General features: G+C 44.4%; 1 protein-coding gene across 1 annotated transcript in view; it reads left to right on the top strand.

Annotated features, from left to right (window-relative positions):
* Positions 1-19177, top strand: part of SCML4 (Scm polycomb group protein like 4) — a 57707-nt gene extending 38530 nt beyond the window's left edge. The window contains exons 5-7 of the mRNA XM_081036616.1: positions 3950-4240; positions 12464-12609; positions 15433-19177. Coding sequence (XP_080892742.1) covers positions 3950-4240; positions 12464-12609; positions 15433-15558 — 563 coding nt within the window. The 3' untranslated portion in view covers positions 15559-19177. The remainder of the gene's footprint in view (positions 1-3949; positions 4241-12463; positions 12610-15432) is intronic.
* The last annotated feature ends 952 nt before the right edge of the window (positions 19178-20129 follow it).

Raw genomic sequence — 20129 nt, forward strand, 5'->3', positions numbered from 1 at the left:
TCTTCTATGTCATTTGTAGAGTCGTGGAACTTATTACACACCCAATACATACCAACTGGACATTGCCTATTAAGAGGTATTTTGGGGGGCCAGAATATCTGGCTTTGTATTCTGGTCCTGCTACTTTTCCTTCTGTCATATCTGGGAATTGTTGTATAACTTCTCAGATATTCTATCCAGTTATTTGTAAAGTAAGGATTATAATAGCCTTTATCTCAGGTACTATTTGTGAAGATTAAATAATTTTGTATATCAGAAGTACTTATAACACTATCAGGAATATAGTCAGTGCTCAATAAATGTTAACTGTTATGATTCTTCTTATTATATATCATCTCTTTGGGAAAGGTTTTAAATAAGAGGCTCAGTTATTTAACTAATTTTCCTCTCTAGATACAACCCTGCCTGAAAAAAAGGGGTCAAGGCTAGCTTAATGCATTTCAGTGTTAATATACCAACTTCACAATTTTTGCTATGTCACAGTAACACCTATAGACGTGTTTACTCAAGATATTCTTTTAAATGAATTTATTTCTTTTAACTTTAGCCTTAAATCATCTTAAGCAATGATATTATATTAGTGAAATCATAGTTTGATGGGCTAATTACATTTTCTTGATATACACTAAAATATATGACTATAAAAAAATAATGCTCACCCATTTTTGTGTCTTCCAAAAAGATATATGTTCAAGTCCTAACCTTCAGTACCCGTGAATGAGACCTTTTTTGGTAATAGGGTCTCTGCAGATGTAATCAAGTTAAGATGAGATCATACTGGATTATGGGCCCTAATCCAATGACTGGAGTCCTTATAAGAAGAGGGAAATTTAGACACAATCACAGACACAAAGAAAGGACACCGTGTGATAGAGGAGGCAGACAGGGGCAGGATGTGTCTATGGCGAAGGAATACCAAGGATTGTCGGTAACCTTCCGAAGCTAGGAAGAGACAAGGAAGGATCGTCCCCTACAGCCTTCAAAGAGAACGTGGCCCTGCTGACACCTTGGTTTCAGACTTGTAGCCTCCAGAATTGTGAAAGAATACATTTCTGTTGTTTTAAGTCACCAACTTTGTTGTAATTTCTGCAGCCTTGGGAAACTAATACACCAAAGCACTAGCTAAAATCACCCCCTGTCCCAGTAGAGGGACATACGTAACATTTGGGGACACGTTGGGCTGCGTGTTCTGGGAAGGTCCTTTGCAGTCCTGTGGTTAATGATGGTGGCCTTCATTGTATCCGTCATTTTTACACTTGTGTGTGATGTAAGCGTCAGCCTCCCTATTTATAAAGGTGAGGAAAGGTTGCTTTAATAGGGTTTGAGCAGATGCAGCTCATCAATTCTGAACGGCACCCCGGTGTGAGCCCCTGACTGTTCTGTTCATGCCCAAGCTTCCTGAGAGCTCCAGGCTGTGCAAAGCCTCTCCTGGGGCTTGGTGATGTCTCCACGACTCCCGAATCACTGGCACATCTTTTTCTGGGTAGAGAGCTTGGTGCTCTCTCGAGTCAGTTTCACTTTCTGATGAATTCATTTGGATCATAGCCCAGAAGCTGGCTTTTACTACCTTTGATCTCATCCATGCTCGTCAGCAGTTTTTAAACCAATAACGTCCATGTTCCCTTGTTCCCCATTTCCACATGTCGTCATAGGAGAACAATCTTCCATCTGCATCTGTAGTTTCCAACTATAGTGCAGATTGGTGAGTTATCTGCATTTTCTACCTAGACTATCAGAATCACAGAGACATATTTAATTTGGACTTAAAATATTTAATAAACAGAATAAATGCTGTAGTTAAATCTTTTTTGCATTTTTTATCACGCATCTACATGAAGAATTTATATTTAGTCCTTTATAATCTGAATTTTAATGCCTCTTCTGCATAACAGCTGCCTCAGTGCTAAACTGACCCAAATGTCTACTCAATAAATATTTATTGAGTGCCGTCTGTATGCCAGACTCTGAGTAGCTTCTTTCTATATGCCAAAGTACCTGCCATTGGGGACACAAAAAGGATTAGTGTCCCAGACTAGGGCAACTTTCCAATAAAGGGAATGTAATGACAGCCTTACTGCTTACTGGCTTAGAATGGTGCTGGCCCATATAGGTGCTCAGTAAATATTAGTTTTCCTCCTCTTCACTCCATTCAGGATCTAGTATCTAGATCCATAATGTGGTCCTTTTTAGAATCTTCCTACTGATGTCTTCTGACCCAGAGGGAAGAGATGCAATAGAAGCCATTCCTGAAGACATCTTGCAGCACTCCACTAGCCACAAAGCACGAGACATAGAGCTTGCATAGCCTTAGGCTGCTCAGCTTACCTGTGTCCTAGTGGCCAAAGCACTGTTTTTCAGACTTGACTGTTCAACACTCTTGAGAACATGTTCTCACCTAACACTGGGTTTCTGCAACAACTTTTCAAAACAGCTTTATTGAGATACAATTCATATATCATACAACTCACCCATTTAAAGTGTACAATTCAATGGTTTTTAATATGTTCACAGGTATGTACAACTATCACCACAATTGTGGAACGTTTTCAGCTCCTCAAAACCTATATACCTTCTATCTGGTACCTTCTACCCCTTAATCCACCGTTAATCCATTTTTTTTCTCTACAGATTTGCGTATCCTGGACATTTCCTAAAATGGAATCACTTAATATATAGTCTTTTGTGGCTGCTGTCTTTCATTTAGCATAGTATTTCCAAGGCTCATTCGTGCTGTAGTAGTATCAGTCTTTCATTTCTTTTTATGCCTGAATAGTATTCCATTGTATAGGTATACCCCATTTTGTTTATCCATTCATCAGTTGATAGCCATTTGGATGGTTTCCACTTTTTGGCTATTATGAATAGTGCTTCTGTAAATATTCATGTACAAAATTTTGTGTGGACATGTTTCCATTTTTCTTGTATATACCTAGGAGTGGAATTGCTGGGTCATATGGTAACTCTATTTTTATTCATTTGAGGAAGAGCCAGACTGTTTTCCAAAGAGGATGCATCATTTTATATTCCCACCAGCAGTGTCTAGGGATTCCAATTTCTCTATAGCATCACCAACATTTATTATATGACTTTTTGATTATAGCTATTCTAGTGAATGTGAAACAGTACTTCATTGTGGTTTTAATTTGCATCTCCCAATGACTAGTGATGTGGAAATGTTTTCATGTACGTATTGGCCCTTTGTGTATCTTCAACAGCCTGTCAGATCAACCTTTAAAAGCATAGAAACTCCTGATTGACTTGGGGGGTGGGGCAAGCTGTTGGTGAAGTTGGCCGACTCTTCAGGTCCTCTACTCCCCCCTGCACTTTAGGTTGGCTCTTCATCTCACCTGCAGCGTTTGGGGAGGACCACAGGGCCATCCAGATTAGCATTTGTATCTCCAGTTTGTTAGCTTGGGTGGAAGGTTAGTGCTCTCGTGCGTTTGGGGACTAAAAGCCTGGGGAGGAAGCAGAATTGCATCTGTGTCATCACCCAGGCCAAGTTATTTCTCCTAACTCTGGGATATTGTGACTCCTGCTTGAACTCTCCCAAGAATCCCCGGCCAGGTGAGGGAGGCAATGATGGTGGGCAAGAGAAGAGGAGGCAGGGAGGTACAGACAAGCTGGCAGAGACTGGGAGGGGCAGAGCCATGGAGGGAGAAAGACCTGTGTGTACATTTTATTTCCAAGTCATCAATAACCAACATACTCACTTTTCCCTCTAAATACGGAGGGCCCGTCCCAATGTCTATTATAATATGCTTGGTTGGTGAGGCAGGTGTCTCCGTTGGCTGAGAGGTTGAGCTACTTGGGATGATGCCACAGGGTCCTTTCCTCCTCAGCTTGCATCCCCACAGAGACTGGCCCCCATGACGCTGGGGAAGGTTTGCCACCAGGTAGCCCATTGAACGGCTCTCTGATCTCTGCTTCTCTGCCCTGCCTTCTTGCTTAGCAAAAACAGTCACCCCTGAGGAGTGCCTGGTGAGCCCTGTGGGCATGAATCGCTACAGCGAGGACCCCTCTGCCTCCGCCTTTAGCCACAGGGGCTCCTTGCCTCCCACCTCCTCGCTGTACTGCAAGAGGCAGAACTCTGGAGACAGCCACCTTGGCAGAGGCCCAGCCAGCACCGCTGGTGGTCCCCGCACCAGCCCCATGGCCTCTGGAGGCCCTTCGGCACCTGGGCTGAGGCCCCCAGGCTCCAGCCCCAAGAGAAACGGGACCTCTCTTGAAGGAAACAGATGTGGTAACGTAATGCATGCACTGGCTTTCCTGTGATTTAACCTCCTCTGCCCACGCCCTGGGACCACGGCATATAAGGGAAGGAGGGAACGGTGGCTATTTGAACATGGGAACATAGGAAATGAGAAGTTTCCACAAGCCCCCTCATGGATGGTGTTGTTCCTGAAGACAGCTAACGTCAGCCTTTGACGATAAGCAAAGAAAATGGTGTATATTTAGAGCAGGCTAGGCTGTAGGAGTAAGTAGACTCTTCCAAAATGTCCAGTGGCTCAAATACAATAGACATTTACTTTTTGCTCAAGAGTCCAAGGTGGGTGTTCCTAGTTGGTGGGTCCACTGCCAGTTCAGGGAGCCTGCTGTGTCTATTCTGTGACTCTGCTATCCCCTAGGCCTCTGTGCCCCAGTCACCTAGTGGGTAGGAAGGGAAAGCACGCTCACTTCCCTAGAAGCCGGAGCTCACACTGAACTCCACCAGAGTCTGGGAGGTCTGGGCCAGCTCTGTGCCTGGAAAATGAAGAACGGTACATTGGTAGAATTTCCTCTTGCATAGTGGGTGACACCTGCAGGATACAAATACCTGGGGCAGAACCAGAGTTAAGCAAAATTCCCCCAGTGCTGGCTGGAATGCCACTTCTGTCTCACCCATTTTAGACAGTTTGTTGGGATGCAATGCATAAAAGTGCTGTCCTTCTAAGGGTAGCTTGGTGTCCATTCTGACTTTTGGGTTTTTTTTGGAAAAATCGTTTTCAAGCTTTAGTATTTTGTTAATGAGTAGAGGCTGTAGAGCATAGTGGCTAATCCCGTGGACTGCAGAGCTGGACGACCTGGGCTGGCATCCTGGATCGGCCACTTTCTGGGTGACCTTTTGCAAGTCTGAACTTCTCAGTTTCCTCACCTGTAAAGTTGGAATAATAATTACAGCACCTACTTTATAGGTTTGTTGGGAGAATTAAATACATTCATATGTGTATTTAGTACAAGGCCTAGGACATATTAAGAGCTCAGTAACTGTTAGAGTTACAGATCACGTGAACACACCCCTCAACAGGTCACAGCCTATCAACTCCACAGCTGAGAACTGCTGAAGAAAGGAGGCTCAGACCAAGGAAGAAGGGAGGTGTCACCTGGCCCCTCCAGAGCCTCCCAGAGGCTCTTTGAAAAGACACAGTTCTGTCCTGAGCCTTGGATCTCTCTACCAATAGCCCTGACAAGCCATAGCGATGAGCTGTTTTGTACAATCCAAGGTCCTCCGCACACTCTCCTCAAAGAGTCTCACCCAACCCAGATAAGCCTCGGCAGGCTGAGAATGGAGAGGTGAGCAGGGGCCCTCGACAGAGAGGCAGTTCTGAGGGGCCGGGCACAGATGCTGTCAGCTAGGGGGCTCTTGTCAAATGTAGGCACCCTGCAGACCACTCCCTGACATTGTCATGCAGAACCATCATCCAGGCAGAAGATTTGAGTGAGCAGAACCCATTTTTCAAAAGGGAGAGACATTGTTCCATCTGATTTCTAAGAACAAGGGAAGGGAACAAGATCTGAAACAAACCAGCATCTTAAACTAAACGAGGGGGCAGCATTTATTTCCTAGGTTTATCCCCAGAGTTAGCGTAACACCTGGCATATAGTAGGTGTTCAATAAACATTCGTTATCTCTTTGCCCCCTGCCCCCACAGTGCCTCATGCCCTCATGTTGTCCCTGGTTGCCAAAACCCTCATCCTGGTGTCCCTCTGCCTTTTACATTTCTCTTTCTCTCAACTTCTTCTCAACCCAATTCCCATTTGCTCAGGGTGGTGACTACAAGACACCATGCTAATTGAATTGACTCATAATTCTAAGAATGTTGCCGCTTTTTAAGAAGGAGGTGTTTATTCTCTCCCCCATTCAAGTTGGTGAAATCTCAGGCCCTATTTCTTAAGTGTAAGATTTCAAGCGGTAGAAGGAAGACACGATTTGGCTGGAGAGAACTTGTATCACTCTGAGAATTGTCTGCTCCATCCCAGTCCATCTGGTGTCCTGGATGAGGGGAATCCAGGACCCATCAGAGGGGTCTCCACATGTTCCCCTCCATCAGTCCCTTGCTGTCTCCTTCCAGTGGAGCCCTGGGATGTCCTTCCATCCTAGCTTCAACCACCTTCCCGTCCTTCATTGTTAGCTCTACCCCAGACCTGTTCTCCTGGAATTAGACCCTGATCCGCTGTCACAGTAATCTGCCAGCAGGAGGCCCAGACTCTTGCTTGGAACCATCTCTGGAAAAGCCCTCTCTGTTGGAGGTTTGGTTGCACCCTGGAGAGCCCCAATAGCTCAAGACCTCTGCCTCTCAGAATCTTGGATGAGATCAGAGAAACAGAGCCTTCTGCCCTCCACTCCAAGCAAACCATTAACTGTATCCTGAATATGGATTGTCTCTTTTACAACTTAGAAATATTAGTGAGGACCTAATGCCCTGAATTTCAGGCCTGATGCCCTGAAAATTAGAGTTGTTCATACTTACCATGGCCTCCTGCTGTCTTGATAAGCCACCCCTTAGGGCTGTGGGATGTCCAAAATCACAGAGCCACCCAGCCTCCTTGGAATAAAGCTGCTGCAGGATATAACAGTTGAAATTCATTATTGAGCCTTTGTGACATACTGAAGAAAAATGAAATTACTCACCCTTTATAGGTGCATGAACTCTTTAATACTCCAAAAATTCCTTTTAACCTATGTCTTCTTCAGGCTGCTAAATGAAACAACAGACACTGGAAAGAGTCAGCCAGCCACGCACATTCTCAGCATCAAGATGAAGGAAGGAGGTGGGGAGAGTAAGGGGACAGAGGGCAGTGCCAGCATCTCTGAAAGAGGTTTCCGTTTCTGCTTACATCTCATTTCCCAGAATTTAGTCACATGGCCACTAGCAGCAAGGAAAGCTGGGAAATATGGTTTCAATTCTAAGCAACCATGATGGCAGCTGGAAATCAGAGATTCTATTACAAAGGAAGAAATAGCAAAAAAAATACTGGGTAGTCAACTGGCAGTCTCAGCCACACCTTCCAATTAGATGTGTTCATTTTCTCCTATTTCCTCCTCTGGCCTTTTTATTTCCTCATCTCTAATACTTCCTCCCTCCTGTCCCATAGTAGGAACCACTCTCACTCATATTTGAATCTTCTGCAGCCCCAGGAAAGGACCCTCCTTGTTTGAGACATGTACTAAATAGCTGTTTATTGATCACCTACTATAGGCCAGATACTTTCTACACATTTCCTATCACTTATTATGTTATATATTATAATCTATTATTATAGTAGATAATATTAGAATCTATTAGATAATATTAGACTTAGTAGTAGGATCTATTATTATAGTAGGTGTATATTATCAGAGTAGGTATTATTATATTCAATTTACAGATAAAGAAAGTGAAGATCAAGAGATGGTCAGTCAAGTGTTAAGTCAGGATTTGACTTCAACTGGCTCCAAAGACCCTGGCTTTCAAAATGACTCCAGGGATTTTCAAACCATGCTCAGTGGGCTTCAAGGGGTCCCTCTGCCGTTCTAGGGGACGGGAGCTGACAGGACTCTTTAACCAGGGCCTCTTTCCATGTGCAGAGTAGGGTTCTACATATGCTTTGCTTGAAAAAATTTTGCCCAGCGAAACTCATTTGCAAACCATGGAGATAAGCCATGCTGAACTGAGTAGCAGTATATTAAGGAAGGAAAGAAAGTCACTGGCGTCCTTACCCATTTGTCACTTAGCTAGCTGCCAGTCTGGTGCCTGCTGTGGGCCTCTGGGAGGGCTAGTAAGTTTTTCCTCCCAAAAGAACTGCTCAGTATAGCTCTGAAATTGCATCCCAAGTGAAAGCAGTCGGTATTAAGGAACTATACCTCTTTTAGAGGGTTTGACCCAAGTCATAAGTCCTGGAAGGGACCTAGAAATCGATTTCTCCCCATGGTGCTAATCAGCATGGTTTAAAACCACAGAAGCCAGAAACTTCTCAGCCTTGTCTCTCATGTAAATACTTACCCTGGCCTCCTGCTCTCTTGATATATCGTACCTATCACCTCTGCCAGTGGATTCAGAGGAATGTATTCACAGGACACATTTCCCTGGTTTTTGCTGATACTCGGGTGAAAATATGAGAGCTTTCTCCTGTCACTCATCCAAGACATAATTACTAAGCGCTATAAAGAGTTTTCGGATAAGAAAAGCTTCCTGACTCTTGCATTTAACGGGACATGCTTAGAATTCCCAAACGGAGCTGGATCCAAGCTTCAGAATAAAGAAACAAAGTAAACCTGATGTTGTTGTTACCACCCAAATACTTTCATGGGTTGGAGTTTGCTTCCATAGGGTATGGCTTTGGGTGGTAGAGACAATTCAGTCAGAAAAAGAATGGGAACAGTGCTCTATGTGAGGGCAGTGGGCTGAGCAGAGGTGTGGGGGGGACTTATCCATTTGGGGGAAAGAAAAGAGTTTGTGCAGGGATGCTGAAGGAAATTGTTCTGGGAGATTTGGGGTCCATGTCAAGCAGAGTGGGCTTTAGTCTGTGGAAACCAGACATTTCTCAGGGAAATGAGCTGATGGCCACGAGGTTTAGTAAGATGAATCTATTGGCCATATGGAATGACATGCAATAATAAGAATAACCACTACCTTTTGATAAATTCTTACTGTTAATGATTTACATCATCCCCCGTAATCCTCACCACATGGTGTTTGACAGGCGAGGCAGCTGAGACGCAGAGCAACTTTGGTCAGTCCTAGCCAGCAGACACTCACTGAGCCCAATATGCCAGGGGCTCTTCTCAGGCATAAGGATGGAGCTGTGAGCAAGACAGATATGGGCTCTATTCTCCAACATGGTGTAAATTCCAGAGAGACAGATATTAACAATTGCACAAACTTAATTACAGTTGTGACTATTGCTCCACAATTGGATACAATGAGAGAATCAGCTAGGGAGGGAGTCACTGAGCCTATTCTGGGGAGTCAGGAAAGGCTTCCTGGAGAAGTGATAGTGGAACCAGCTGAAAGGGGAAGCAGAAGTTGGCTGGGCTGGGTAGTGAGGAGAAGGGACGGCTGGAAGCTTCCTGGCACAGATCAAATTGTTTGCCCAGAGGTTACAGTGTCTGTGGAGACAGAAAAGGAATTCAGCCCAGCTTTGCCTCCCTTCAGGCTTGCGGTGTCTCCTTCTCTCCAGAGGCGTCCCCTCTTTTCATACAGGCGTGTCAGCGGGTCTTGAAGGAATAAAAGAAAATTCTGATTAAAATCTCACGATTGGTCAGGCTCTCTCCTAGCTCCCATCTCCCTCACCTTATAGTGTCTCAAAAATTCTTGCAATAGAAATAATAAAAACCACACTGTTTCAAACTACCTGCTGTTGCCCAGATTGTGGGTTAGCCTGGGTACCTCACATACTCTGCATATGACTTTGATTCCAGGAAGGGTGCATTCTTTGGGGAGCAGGTCACCAGGAGGAGCTGAGAACACTACCCTCCCCTTGCCTTCACTCCTATGTCTCCCTCCCAACCCAGCTCCAGCTGCCGGAGAGGTTGAGAGGACCAAGGGGGATTTCCAGACAGCCTGAAGAAGGACATGGAGGGGTCCCTTTTGGACACTGATAGGCTTCCCTGCAAGAGGCTTCTTGTCAGGCTCCAGCACTAATACATATATTTACTCGAATCTTACAATACTCTTGAGAAACAAGATGAAGAAAGTGGGGGCCATAGAGAATGATCAGGACCACAAAGAGGCCAGAAGCCTGGCTGTTGACTCTTCAGTGGGCTTCACACATGGACACACTGACGAGGCTTTCGGAGTGTGAGCAGCTAACTCCCTCAGTGTGGCACAGGACAGCCTGTGGTGTGAAGGGACCATACTGTGTCATAGGTGGAAGGGACCGTAGCGAGCCTTCCTAACTCCCTTATTTCACACCCGGGAAGCACAAAGACGCTCACATAGCTGGTGGGGATTTCTGACCTCCAGCTCATTGCTCATTCCATTCTTCATATGACTTTATCATTAGCTAAAAAGTTTTCTCTGAATTACAAATGTGCAAAAGGATATTATGTATGTGCTTGTGGGTATGTGTGAGACAGAGAGAGACTCAGAGACCTCAGTACAAGTCCCGGTGCTGTGAAAACGTTGGGGATTGCTTTAAACCTGGCTCATAGTCATTCCGTTCCTGGGGAATGCAAGAAATGATAAAAACTATCTTTACAACTGGGTTTCACTTTTCACATGTCTCTGGCAGCTCCCAGGAAATGGACATGACCATACACAAAGTCCTCCACTTTGTGGCTGGAGAATGCCACCTTCATAAAGGCATTTGGCAAACACTCTGCATGCTCTGTGCTTTAGGAGCAAGATTTTTATCACATCCATCACATCTTACCAATGTCCAGTCACATCTGCCTGGCCTGACTGTCAGATACTGGGCTCATCTGTCTTCCTGACACCTTCACCGCAGGTGGAGGGGGGCTAGCGTATTTATTATCTCTGTGAGCAGAGATCACTGCAAAGGCTTTACAAACCTGCCACTGGAAAGTTCCATTTCTCTTCCTTCTAGAGCAAGTTTATGTGCTTTGGATCTTGAGCAACTCCCAAGGTGTGAGAGGCTTCCTGCTTGCTGCTGTCTGTCTTATATGACTAAAAGGCCCCCTCAGAGAGGCTTCCCGAGCTAGTCCTAGCGGCTGCTTTCCAACCTGAAAAAGTGAAAGATGCTCTCGGCAAGCACGAGGCATAGGAGTGGAACCCTTCCCTCCATGGCCATCACCTGGAACGCCTCCTCTGTAAAGACAAACCGCACCCTTGCTCACCCAACGTCTGGGCCTATTGGAAAGTTGTTCCCCCAACTGTGCTGGAAGGAACTTAGGCTCCCATGGATGAGGCTGTGAATCGGTCTGGTATTTTTCCTTCTTACCAAATACAGGAAATTAGACTTGACCTCTGCTCTCATCACTCTAAAATCATCCTTGGCACTGAAGACTTCCAGCCTTTATAATCAGAGCATCTATTGTCACCCTGATTAACGCAGAAGCTACAATGGGTGGGATACAGAAGCGAACGCGATTTCCATGAGGCTCGTCCCCATGTTGAGTGCAGATGTCTTTAAATGTAGCGAAATCATCTCTAATAAGCATGCACCAGCATTCAGAAGGCTCCAGGGGGCATGAACAGTTTCCTGGAAAAATGTCCCCAGCCAAACCACCGTAGGGGGCCCTTCCAGGTCCAACAAGGAAAAGTCAGGGAAAATCTCCAAGTAAATCCAATTCTCAACCAAACCATTATGTATTTAGGACAGAGTCGGAAATGTGATGCTGTACATTTCTCAGCACTGATGGAAAACTGTCCACTTCTCAAACACATTACAAAGAGGACAAGAGACAGCAGAAAACCACTGCACTGAGATTAAAGAAGGGAAAGGGAAGCGCAGGCTTCTCCACTTCTAATTTAGGATTATAATGTGGGCAAGCAGTTTTATTGTTCAGAGCTTAGACTTTTTTCTGGTCTGAGAATAAAATGAAGGATTACCCACACAAGGCTTTTGTATAAGTTATTAATACTGTTTCTGCAAAGTACGTTGATTTATTTTACAATGATTGAGGCCATATTTACAAATATATTTACTTAGAGCCACGGAGGAGGCAATGAATAAAGGCCCTGTAATGCGAGGATCCCGTTTTTCACCAAACACTTTGTCCAGGACCTGGTACAGAAGAGACGCTCAGTAGATGTTTATGGAATTAACGGGAGGTGGAGGGCACAGGCTAGGGAGAGATGAAAAAGATTATCCTCCAGAAAGTAAAATCTAACTGGAGGTTATAGACGAGTACATGCATAATGGTAATACAAGGCGGACTATGGAAAGCATCTTAAGAGAGCATCAAACAAAGGTTTGGGAGTTAAAAATGAAGGAAGGTGACGTCTAGATGGCAGGAAGGACACAGAAATAACTGCCTGGGAAGGGGTCTCCCTGGGCTTTGATGGCTGGTGGAACTTCTGTGGAAAGGAGGAAGGGTAAATGCCTTGTAGAGAGAAGCAAAAGTATCATGTAAAGGTGGAGACGAGAAAGGGAACATTCAGTCACAAGCAGTGTGCGGCCCCTCACAGCCTTTCTATGTCACAGGAGGCCACTCAGGCTACCACCTTGGACTCGAGGGCCTGTGAGAGTAGGCAGCAGAGGTAGGCACTGAGACCCTCATCCTGCTGTCTAACCGTCTCCCTCTCTGTGCTGACCCATCCAGCCTCAAGCCCTTCTCCAGATGGGCAGGACTCCAGGCGGCCAAGGAACAGGAACCCCTCCACCTGGACCGTAGAGGATGTGGTCTGGTTCGTGAAAGACGCCGACCCGCAGGCTCTGGGGCCTCATGTGGAGCTCTTCAGAAAGCATGTAAGCATGTGTTGGGCCTGCGGGGGGTGGGGGAGGGGACAGGCAGGGATAGGAGGGTTGGGGGAGGCATGGAAGGAGGGTGAGGTTCGGGGAGCTGTGAACTGTGGAGGGGGAGGGTGAGTGGGTCTGATCTAAGCTCTGGGAGCGCCACTCAAGGGAAGCCGGTTGGAACCACAGGCTTCTTCGAGCACAACCACCACTTGGTTTTGTTTTTTGAGGGATATTTGTCCCATCTGTTACATCATTTGGCTTTTAACAGGAGTGTCTGTTTTCCTGCTCATCCATCCGTTTGTCTGTGCATTCAACAAATATTTATAGCACACATACCCTATGCCAGGCCTATTCTTAAACTGTGTGAGGATTAAATGAGGAAATGCACACAACGTTTCAGAATGGTGCCTGGCTAGTAGATAGCCTCCAGTTAGCAGGCATTCTTATAATTATTTAGGCGATTCTAAAAATATATAAAGACAGTAAATGAAAAAAAAGATAAGAATTACCTGCCAAGCTTATTATATCAGTTTTTTATTGGTCCTGCAACCAGTTACCACAAACGTCGTGGTTTACAACAACACAAATGTATTACCTTACAGTGGGATGGGTCAGACGTCTGAGAGGGCTCTCACTGGGTGGGGGCCAAGGTGCTGGCAGGGTTTCTGGAGGCTCTGGGGAGAATTTGTTTCCTTGCCTTTTCCAACATCTCGGTCCACCTTTATTTCTTGGCACGTATCTCTCCCCCTCTTTATCCTCAAAACCTATAACATCAAATGGGGTCCTTCTCAGACTGCTGACTCTTTAGTTCTTTCTTTAGATTTCTTCTTCCACTTTTAAGGCCTCTCTGATTACATTGACCTCTCCCCCAAATAATCCGGTATACTCTCCCTATTATTACTAAATTCAGCGGATTAGCAGCCTTAATTTCGTCTGCAACCAGAATTCCCCTTTTCAGTTAACCTAACATATTCACAGGCTTGGAGGATTAGGACCTATTGGGGGAAGGAGAAGAAGCATTCTTCTGCCTACCTCAGTTACTGTTATTTTTCCTTCCCATCTTGTTTTATTTGGTGATTTTGTGTAGAAATCATACTCTCAGATCAGGGGAGGGTCCTCGTCTAACCTGACACTCACATTTTATTAGGGATATAATTGACCTCACCTAACAACGGGGCCTGAAGAGCAAGAACCATAGAGTGGGTTATGTTTAGACAGAGCTGGGTAGAAGGTGGCGGGCTGTCTTCCACAGTGGTAGGAGACAGTGGATGTCTAGGGGTGGGGTGAAGAAAGAACAGTTGGCAATAAGGCCCCTGGGAGGACCCACAGATGAGATTTGTCCACTCTGCCATTTCGCCCAAGACATGGAGAGTGAGTGACACAGAGTAGGTGCTTTATCAGTACTGAATGGCGACTGGCTAGACAGATGAGAGGAGCTGCTGACCCTCGCACAGTTATAGTATGAGTCCTGTAATCATGCCTCTTTTCCCCACCTGAGTGCCCCAAATTTCTACCCTTTGTCTCTAGTGACCTGAAAGTAACATTATAGGTGAATAAGGAAACCCAGTCTAACTAGGTTCATGAATTCAACATGTATTCTGGTGGGTTACCATTTTCAGAGACAAATGGGAGCAATGCCAGCACCTCAAGGGATTGGCATCCCCTTTGTGTTTCTTTGTGTTAAACCCTGGGATGAAGCATGTGCATTATTTAGTTTATGCCACACAGCATTATTTTTTTTTCAATCCTGCAATTTATTTTATTTTATTTTAATTTTTGGGGGTGACAATTGTTAATGAAATTACATAATTTCAGGTGTACAATTCCGTATTACATCATCTATAAATCCCATTGTGTGTTCACCACCCAGAGTCAGTTCTCCTTCCATCACCATATATTTGATCCCCCTTACCCTCATCTCCCACCCCCCACCCCCCCTTACCCTCTGGTAACCATTAAACTATTGTCCACACAGCATTATTGACTGGGCAAAAAACAAACAAAAACAAAAAAAACACTTGAAACCCCTCCCCCCACACACACACAGAGTGTAACTAGCAATCTGGTAGTCAGCCAAAGGTAGGTGAGCTTACCAAGAAAAGAAACAGGAGGTTAGGGTGATGGATAGAAGTCAGGGCCTTATACCAGCACCTAGAATGTAAAGGGAACCACTAGTTTCAGGGTCTAATGATGACATTTTGTCTTAGTCCTTTTAGGCTGCTATAACAAAGTACCATGGACTAGCTGGTTTATGAACAAAAGCAATTTATTTCTCAGATCTAGAGGCTAGATATCTGATATCAGGGTGCCAGCATGGTCTGCTTCTGGTGAGAGCCCCCTTCTCAGCTGCAGACTGCCATTTTTCATTGTATAAGGGCACTAATCCCATTCATGAGGGCCCTACCATCATGACCTAATTACCCCTCAAAGTCTCCACCTCCAAATACCATCATATGGGAGGTGAGGATTTCAACATATGAATTTGGTGGGAAGCACAAACATTCAGTTCTTGCACATTTCTTGCTCCTTTAGCCCTAGATTGGATGAGGAGATAAACATCATATGGGGGATATTAGGACCATAGCTGGGGTTATGTTTGATTCCTTCAATCAAGAGAGAGCAAGGATATGAAAGATCCAGTATATTAAAATGACCCAGAAGTGTTTTTGCTTTATCTTTTTAAGAAGACCTTGCCTTGGGATTAAGAGAACGTGTATCTAAGTAAATCCATATTCCATTACCTCATCTCCTGACCACACTTTAACCACAGCCCTTATTTGATTACTCTGACCATCTTCTGGGTTTTATTTTTCTCTGATCCTGTTCCACCAGGAGATTGATGGCAATGCTCTCTTGTTGCTGAAGAGTGACATGATCATGAAATACTTGGGCCTGAAACTGGGACCTGCACTGAAACTCTGCTACCATATCGACAAACTGAAGCAGGCCAAGTTCTGAAGGTTTTTAAAAGACAGAAGCAAAATCCAGACAGCAGATCTCAAGATCATCTTCTGCCTTACCAACATCCAGCCACCATCACAAAATAGATTCTCTTCATAAAAACAACAGCCACAAAGACTTGGTCTTTTTATAAAACTCGTGCATCTTTGCCTTTAAAAAAAAATTCAACATGGCCCCTTTGAATGGCTCCTTTGTGTTAATGATTTGCAAAAAATAACAACAAAAAAGCCTATTATTTTAAACATTCCTAATAAGTTGGTTGCCCTTAGAGTGGGTCCTATTCTTACAATGAGAGAGTGGGGAACTGAATGCTATCACCCAGGAAGAAGCCTGGAGTGTTCCATGGATGTGAGAAGAAGGACCTTTGTCTCTGCAGGTCTTGTGGGGATGCCCACCGTAGCACCACCTGTCTTTGACTCTGACCCTGGGACCTATCATTGTGAGCCTTGCTTGATTCAGCTCTGGAAGCTGTCTTTTGAGGACAAATGCCTCCTCACCTTGCACTATCTGGAAAACTTGAATTCTTTTGCTCTCTGAAAGAGAAGAAAAACTGTGTTGCCCCACTAGAGGGCAGACTGCTAATGAAATTTCAGGACCCTCACTGCTGTAGCCTGATAATTCCGTACTCAGTGGATGGGTTAGGGTTTCTGTGAACAAGATCTAGCCTTCACAGATATAGGGAATTTATTCCACAGTCCACACCACAGGTTGCAACTTGGGAAGACCTAATTACCTCCCAAAGGTAAATGGGTAGAAACCGTCTTCTAGAAGTTCTAGTTCCTATCTGATCATTATTACTGACTGAGATACACAAGCAGCAAAAGCAAGAATTTGAAAATACGTTCTTCCCAGATGGGGCTTTGGAGTTCCTTCCCTTCCAGAATCTTTGCTGAGGTGTCAATGTGTTGGCACACTGAAGAGTTTTAGTGACATTTAGCCATGGGTGTCTTGACAAAGAAGAAGTATGTGTCTCAGCAAAGCTTTGAAATGGGAGTGTTGATTTCTAGTTACATTGCTGGGTTATGTAGTTGTATCTGTGGCTAATTTTTCTAGTCTCAACAAATACACAGACATGCTATTATTGGGTTTAATTTAATTTACATATAAAAATAGGTTTTCCTTCCTCACCGTGGAGTAAGAGAAAAAAAATTGATTTTCTATCCCTTAGCAGCTGTGTCCAGGGAAGGCTGATGCATCACAATTTACTAGGCAGAAGGGCAACCTCGTCTCCATTCTTCTTTAATTCCTCTACTTTCTCTCTTTTTTCCTTCCTCCCTCACTGAACAGAAAATGTATCTTTAAAATGAATTCACCTTTACCATGGGCATATCCTCTTCCTTCAAAAAACATCCATAATGTTGGAGGTGAGGAGATGAATACTGGACTTTGGTATTTCTGGGAGGGTAGGGATCAAAAAGAATCTCAGGACCTCCCTTGGCCCAAATACAAGTTAGAAAAGGCACACCTACCTTGGGGATGCAGCCTGAGCAGGGGTCTCTGCTGGGGAGTGGAGGGGGGTGGGATTTCAGCCCCCACACCCCGCAACCAGGTGCTCTTGTGCAGGAAATGACCTGTACAAACTTGAGGGAAGCCCTGGGTAGATTTGCATATCGATCCTCTCTACATCCGTCAGAACTTAAATGAAGATCTTAAGAAATATTCCATGCCATGCTGCCAGGCCCACTTTGATGAGTGGTATTTAAGAAAGCACATCACAGCAAAATCGTTTTTAGACACACAAATGGTGGCTGGACTTAAAGTGTGACGGAGAAGGGAAGGAGGAGAACTTTCTAAACCTGCTCACTGAATTGAGCTTGAATTATCAGGTCGTGGGAGAGCTTGATGTCTGTTGGTTTCGGCACCTGACAAAACTACCCTGAGTCAGGCCTTGAGACCGAATCTTCAAGATTTTGAAGTGATAAATTGTCCTTCAAAGTTTGTTAACCGTAAATGCTCACTACTGGTCTGGAGTCAGGTACTGTCCCACAAAAAGCCACAGATAGTTTCTGTATTCAGAACTGCCAACGTGAAAACAGATCCAGAAACCCCACACCCATGTTTTTCAGCCAGTGTTCCTGCTTAACCCTCAAACTTGTGGTGCCTCTTCCATCAACATATGCCTCATTTAGAGACTTTTAAAATGTCCCAACCACCCTCGCTAGCGCCTCCCTCACTACAAAACCTTGAACACTGGTGTTCCCAAATTAAAATCATCCCAAGCAATGTCAAAGAGATGCTTTGAGTAGTTTTCAGAGGAGAGATATTCCCACCTCAAGTCTAGGAGAAACCTGGATCTGTGTTCACGTGTAACTGCTCCCACAGAGGTGATACCTCATTTTTCATTCAGCTTGAAGCAGCACAGATTGTTGAAGCCATGATATTTAAGGTTTGACTTAAAAAAAAAAATCTCATTACTCTTAAAACGAATGATGCTGTATCAGAGAATAACCTGGGGAAGAAATTCTTCCTTGCCTGTTTTTGCACTGGAATGCAATTAGCCAACCAAATTATTGTAGCAATACTGCAATTATAATTAATTTTCACCCCTTTCAAAAATCTTGTCAAATCAGGCAGCTAAATAGCTGAGCAAATGTAAAACGTGTCAGGCCATTTCCTCTAAACAGACTTGAAAGAGTCAGGCCATGTGTGTCACTCTCCTCAGAATGTACCATATCTTCTACAGATATGGTACTTGTTATTCCATTGCAGTGGCTTTGCTGCAGGTTGTGGTGAATAACGCTATCGTTTTGCATAATTCCAAATTAGAGAGAGAGAGAGAGAGAGAGAGAGAGAGAGAGAGAGAGAGAGAGAAAGAGAGAATTCATGTTCCAAACATTTTCAATTACCCTGATCTGTTAAACTTTTTTAAGACTCCAGAGGCAATTCCATTGCCTAAGGTATTTTAAATATTTTATAAAGCCCATTTTCCTTTTGTGAAGACCTCAGGTAAAAGATATGTGTGTGTGTGTGTGCGTGTTTCCTGACACTGTGGTTGGAAGAGCCTTAGGAAGTGGCTGGGAGTGTGTCAGCTGTTACATGTGCTTGGTTTACTAGGCCTCCCCAGCTTTGTTATAGAGGCAGAACCTGCTCGAGGCTGCTACTACTAGGTAGCCCCTCTAATGCCAGCACGGTACACCGTGGAGGCAGCTGGGGGACGGTTCTGGGGTTCTGAGTCTGCCACACCAGGCGATGACTGGATGTGCCAAGCAAAGGCACCATCTGAGTGAGGAGAGAGGCCAAGCAAGGGAGCCCAGCGGGACAGCAGCAGCCGTCTCGAGCACCTTGGTTAGTGCCCGCAAGAGGATACCTGGAGCTCCCATCGTTTCCCTTCAGCAGGGCTGCCAACGTTTTTTCCTGTCAGTAGGAAAAAGGAGTGAAGAGCTCCTCAGAACCAAATATATTAAAATGCATTGGGAAGGAACACTGAGCTAAGGTTGGTTTGCTTGAGAAGGAAACCAGTAAGGGAAGGAAGACAAACTATAAATTTCTTATGAAAACAATAAAAGAGTGCCTCTTCTAACAGTCCCAACCCTTTAAGCTGCAATAACCTATTTTTGTATGTATGTCCTGTATGGAATATTTCTTACTTTTTAGAAATTAAAACTATTTTTTAAATTATTTTTTGAGACTGTTATAGGAGAATTTTGTCATATCTCTGAAGATAGTTGGAAATGCCCAAAGGTGACTAAGGACTCGACTTTAGTCCTTGCCAAAAGGTCTTGAAAGATGGAAATAGTCTGCGTTTTTTCTAAAGAAATAGCCAGGTTTTCATATGTGTGAGCAGATGAGCGCTGTCTGATGTTTGCTCTGATGGAACACTTCTTCAACTCTTCGCCAGTGGGGTTAGACAGTGAGATTTGACTCACTTTTTTTTTTTTTTTTTAAATCTCAGATAACAAGGCATGGGATTGTGAAGGAGTAGACAATTTTTTAAAAACTGCAATCTTTTGTTACGGAGAAGGGTGAAACATCTGTCTGTGGGTGTGGTTTATTTTTTTGTTATAAACAAACTCCAAGAACTGAGTAGAGTTGCCGAGCTCTGCCGTTGTCTTGCCATGTGTCCTGTTCCTTGTGGCATGAGAAGACAATGCTGAGAACCCCAGAGGGGAATCCAGTAGATGGTCAGATGTACAGAAGTACAAACATTACAAGATGGTGACATCCATCTTGTGATGTCACGCCAGCAGCAACACCCCACGACACTCACACGTGATGCCACCTGAGCTTCGGCTCGACTCCTGGCTGTTCCACTAGGGGAAAGCATTGTGAGCCTCAGCTTACAAGGTGTCCCTCTCTCCAACACTTATCCTAATCGATGATGATTCCTTCACAGAAAATTGGAAGCTGGATTTTTGAAAATCTAGCATTTACTTGAAAGAGACTCGCTCTTATTTATTGCCACCAGTTAAATATTACAGAAACATGTCTGCTAACAATTTGCTTTGTGTAATTTGTTCTAATGCTAATAGGCAGCAGCTGGGACACTTCCTGTGGTAAATTCCTTTGTGGTTACAGTGGTATAATCACACATGGACTTCACCAAAATGTTGTACTTGAGGAGAAAGCTC

The sequence above is a fragment of the Rhinolophus hipposideros genome, assembly GCF_964194185.1.
Source record: "Rhinolophus hipposideros genome assembly, chromosome: 3".
NCBI lineage: Eukaryota > Metazoa > Chordata > Mammalia > Chiroptera > Rhinolophidae > Rhinolophus > Rhinolophus hipposideros.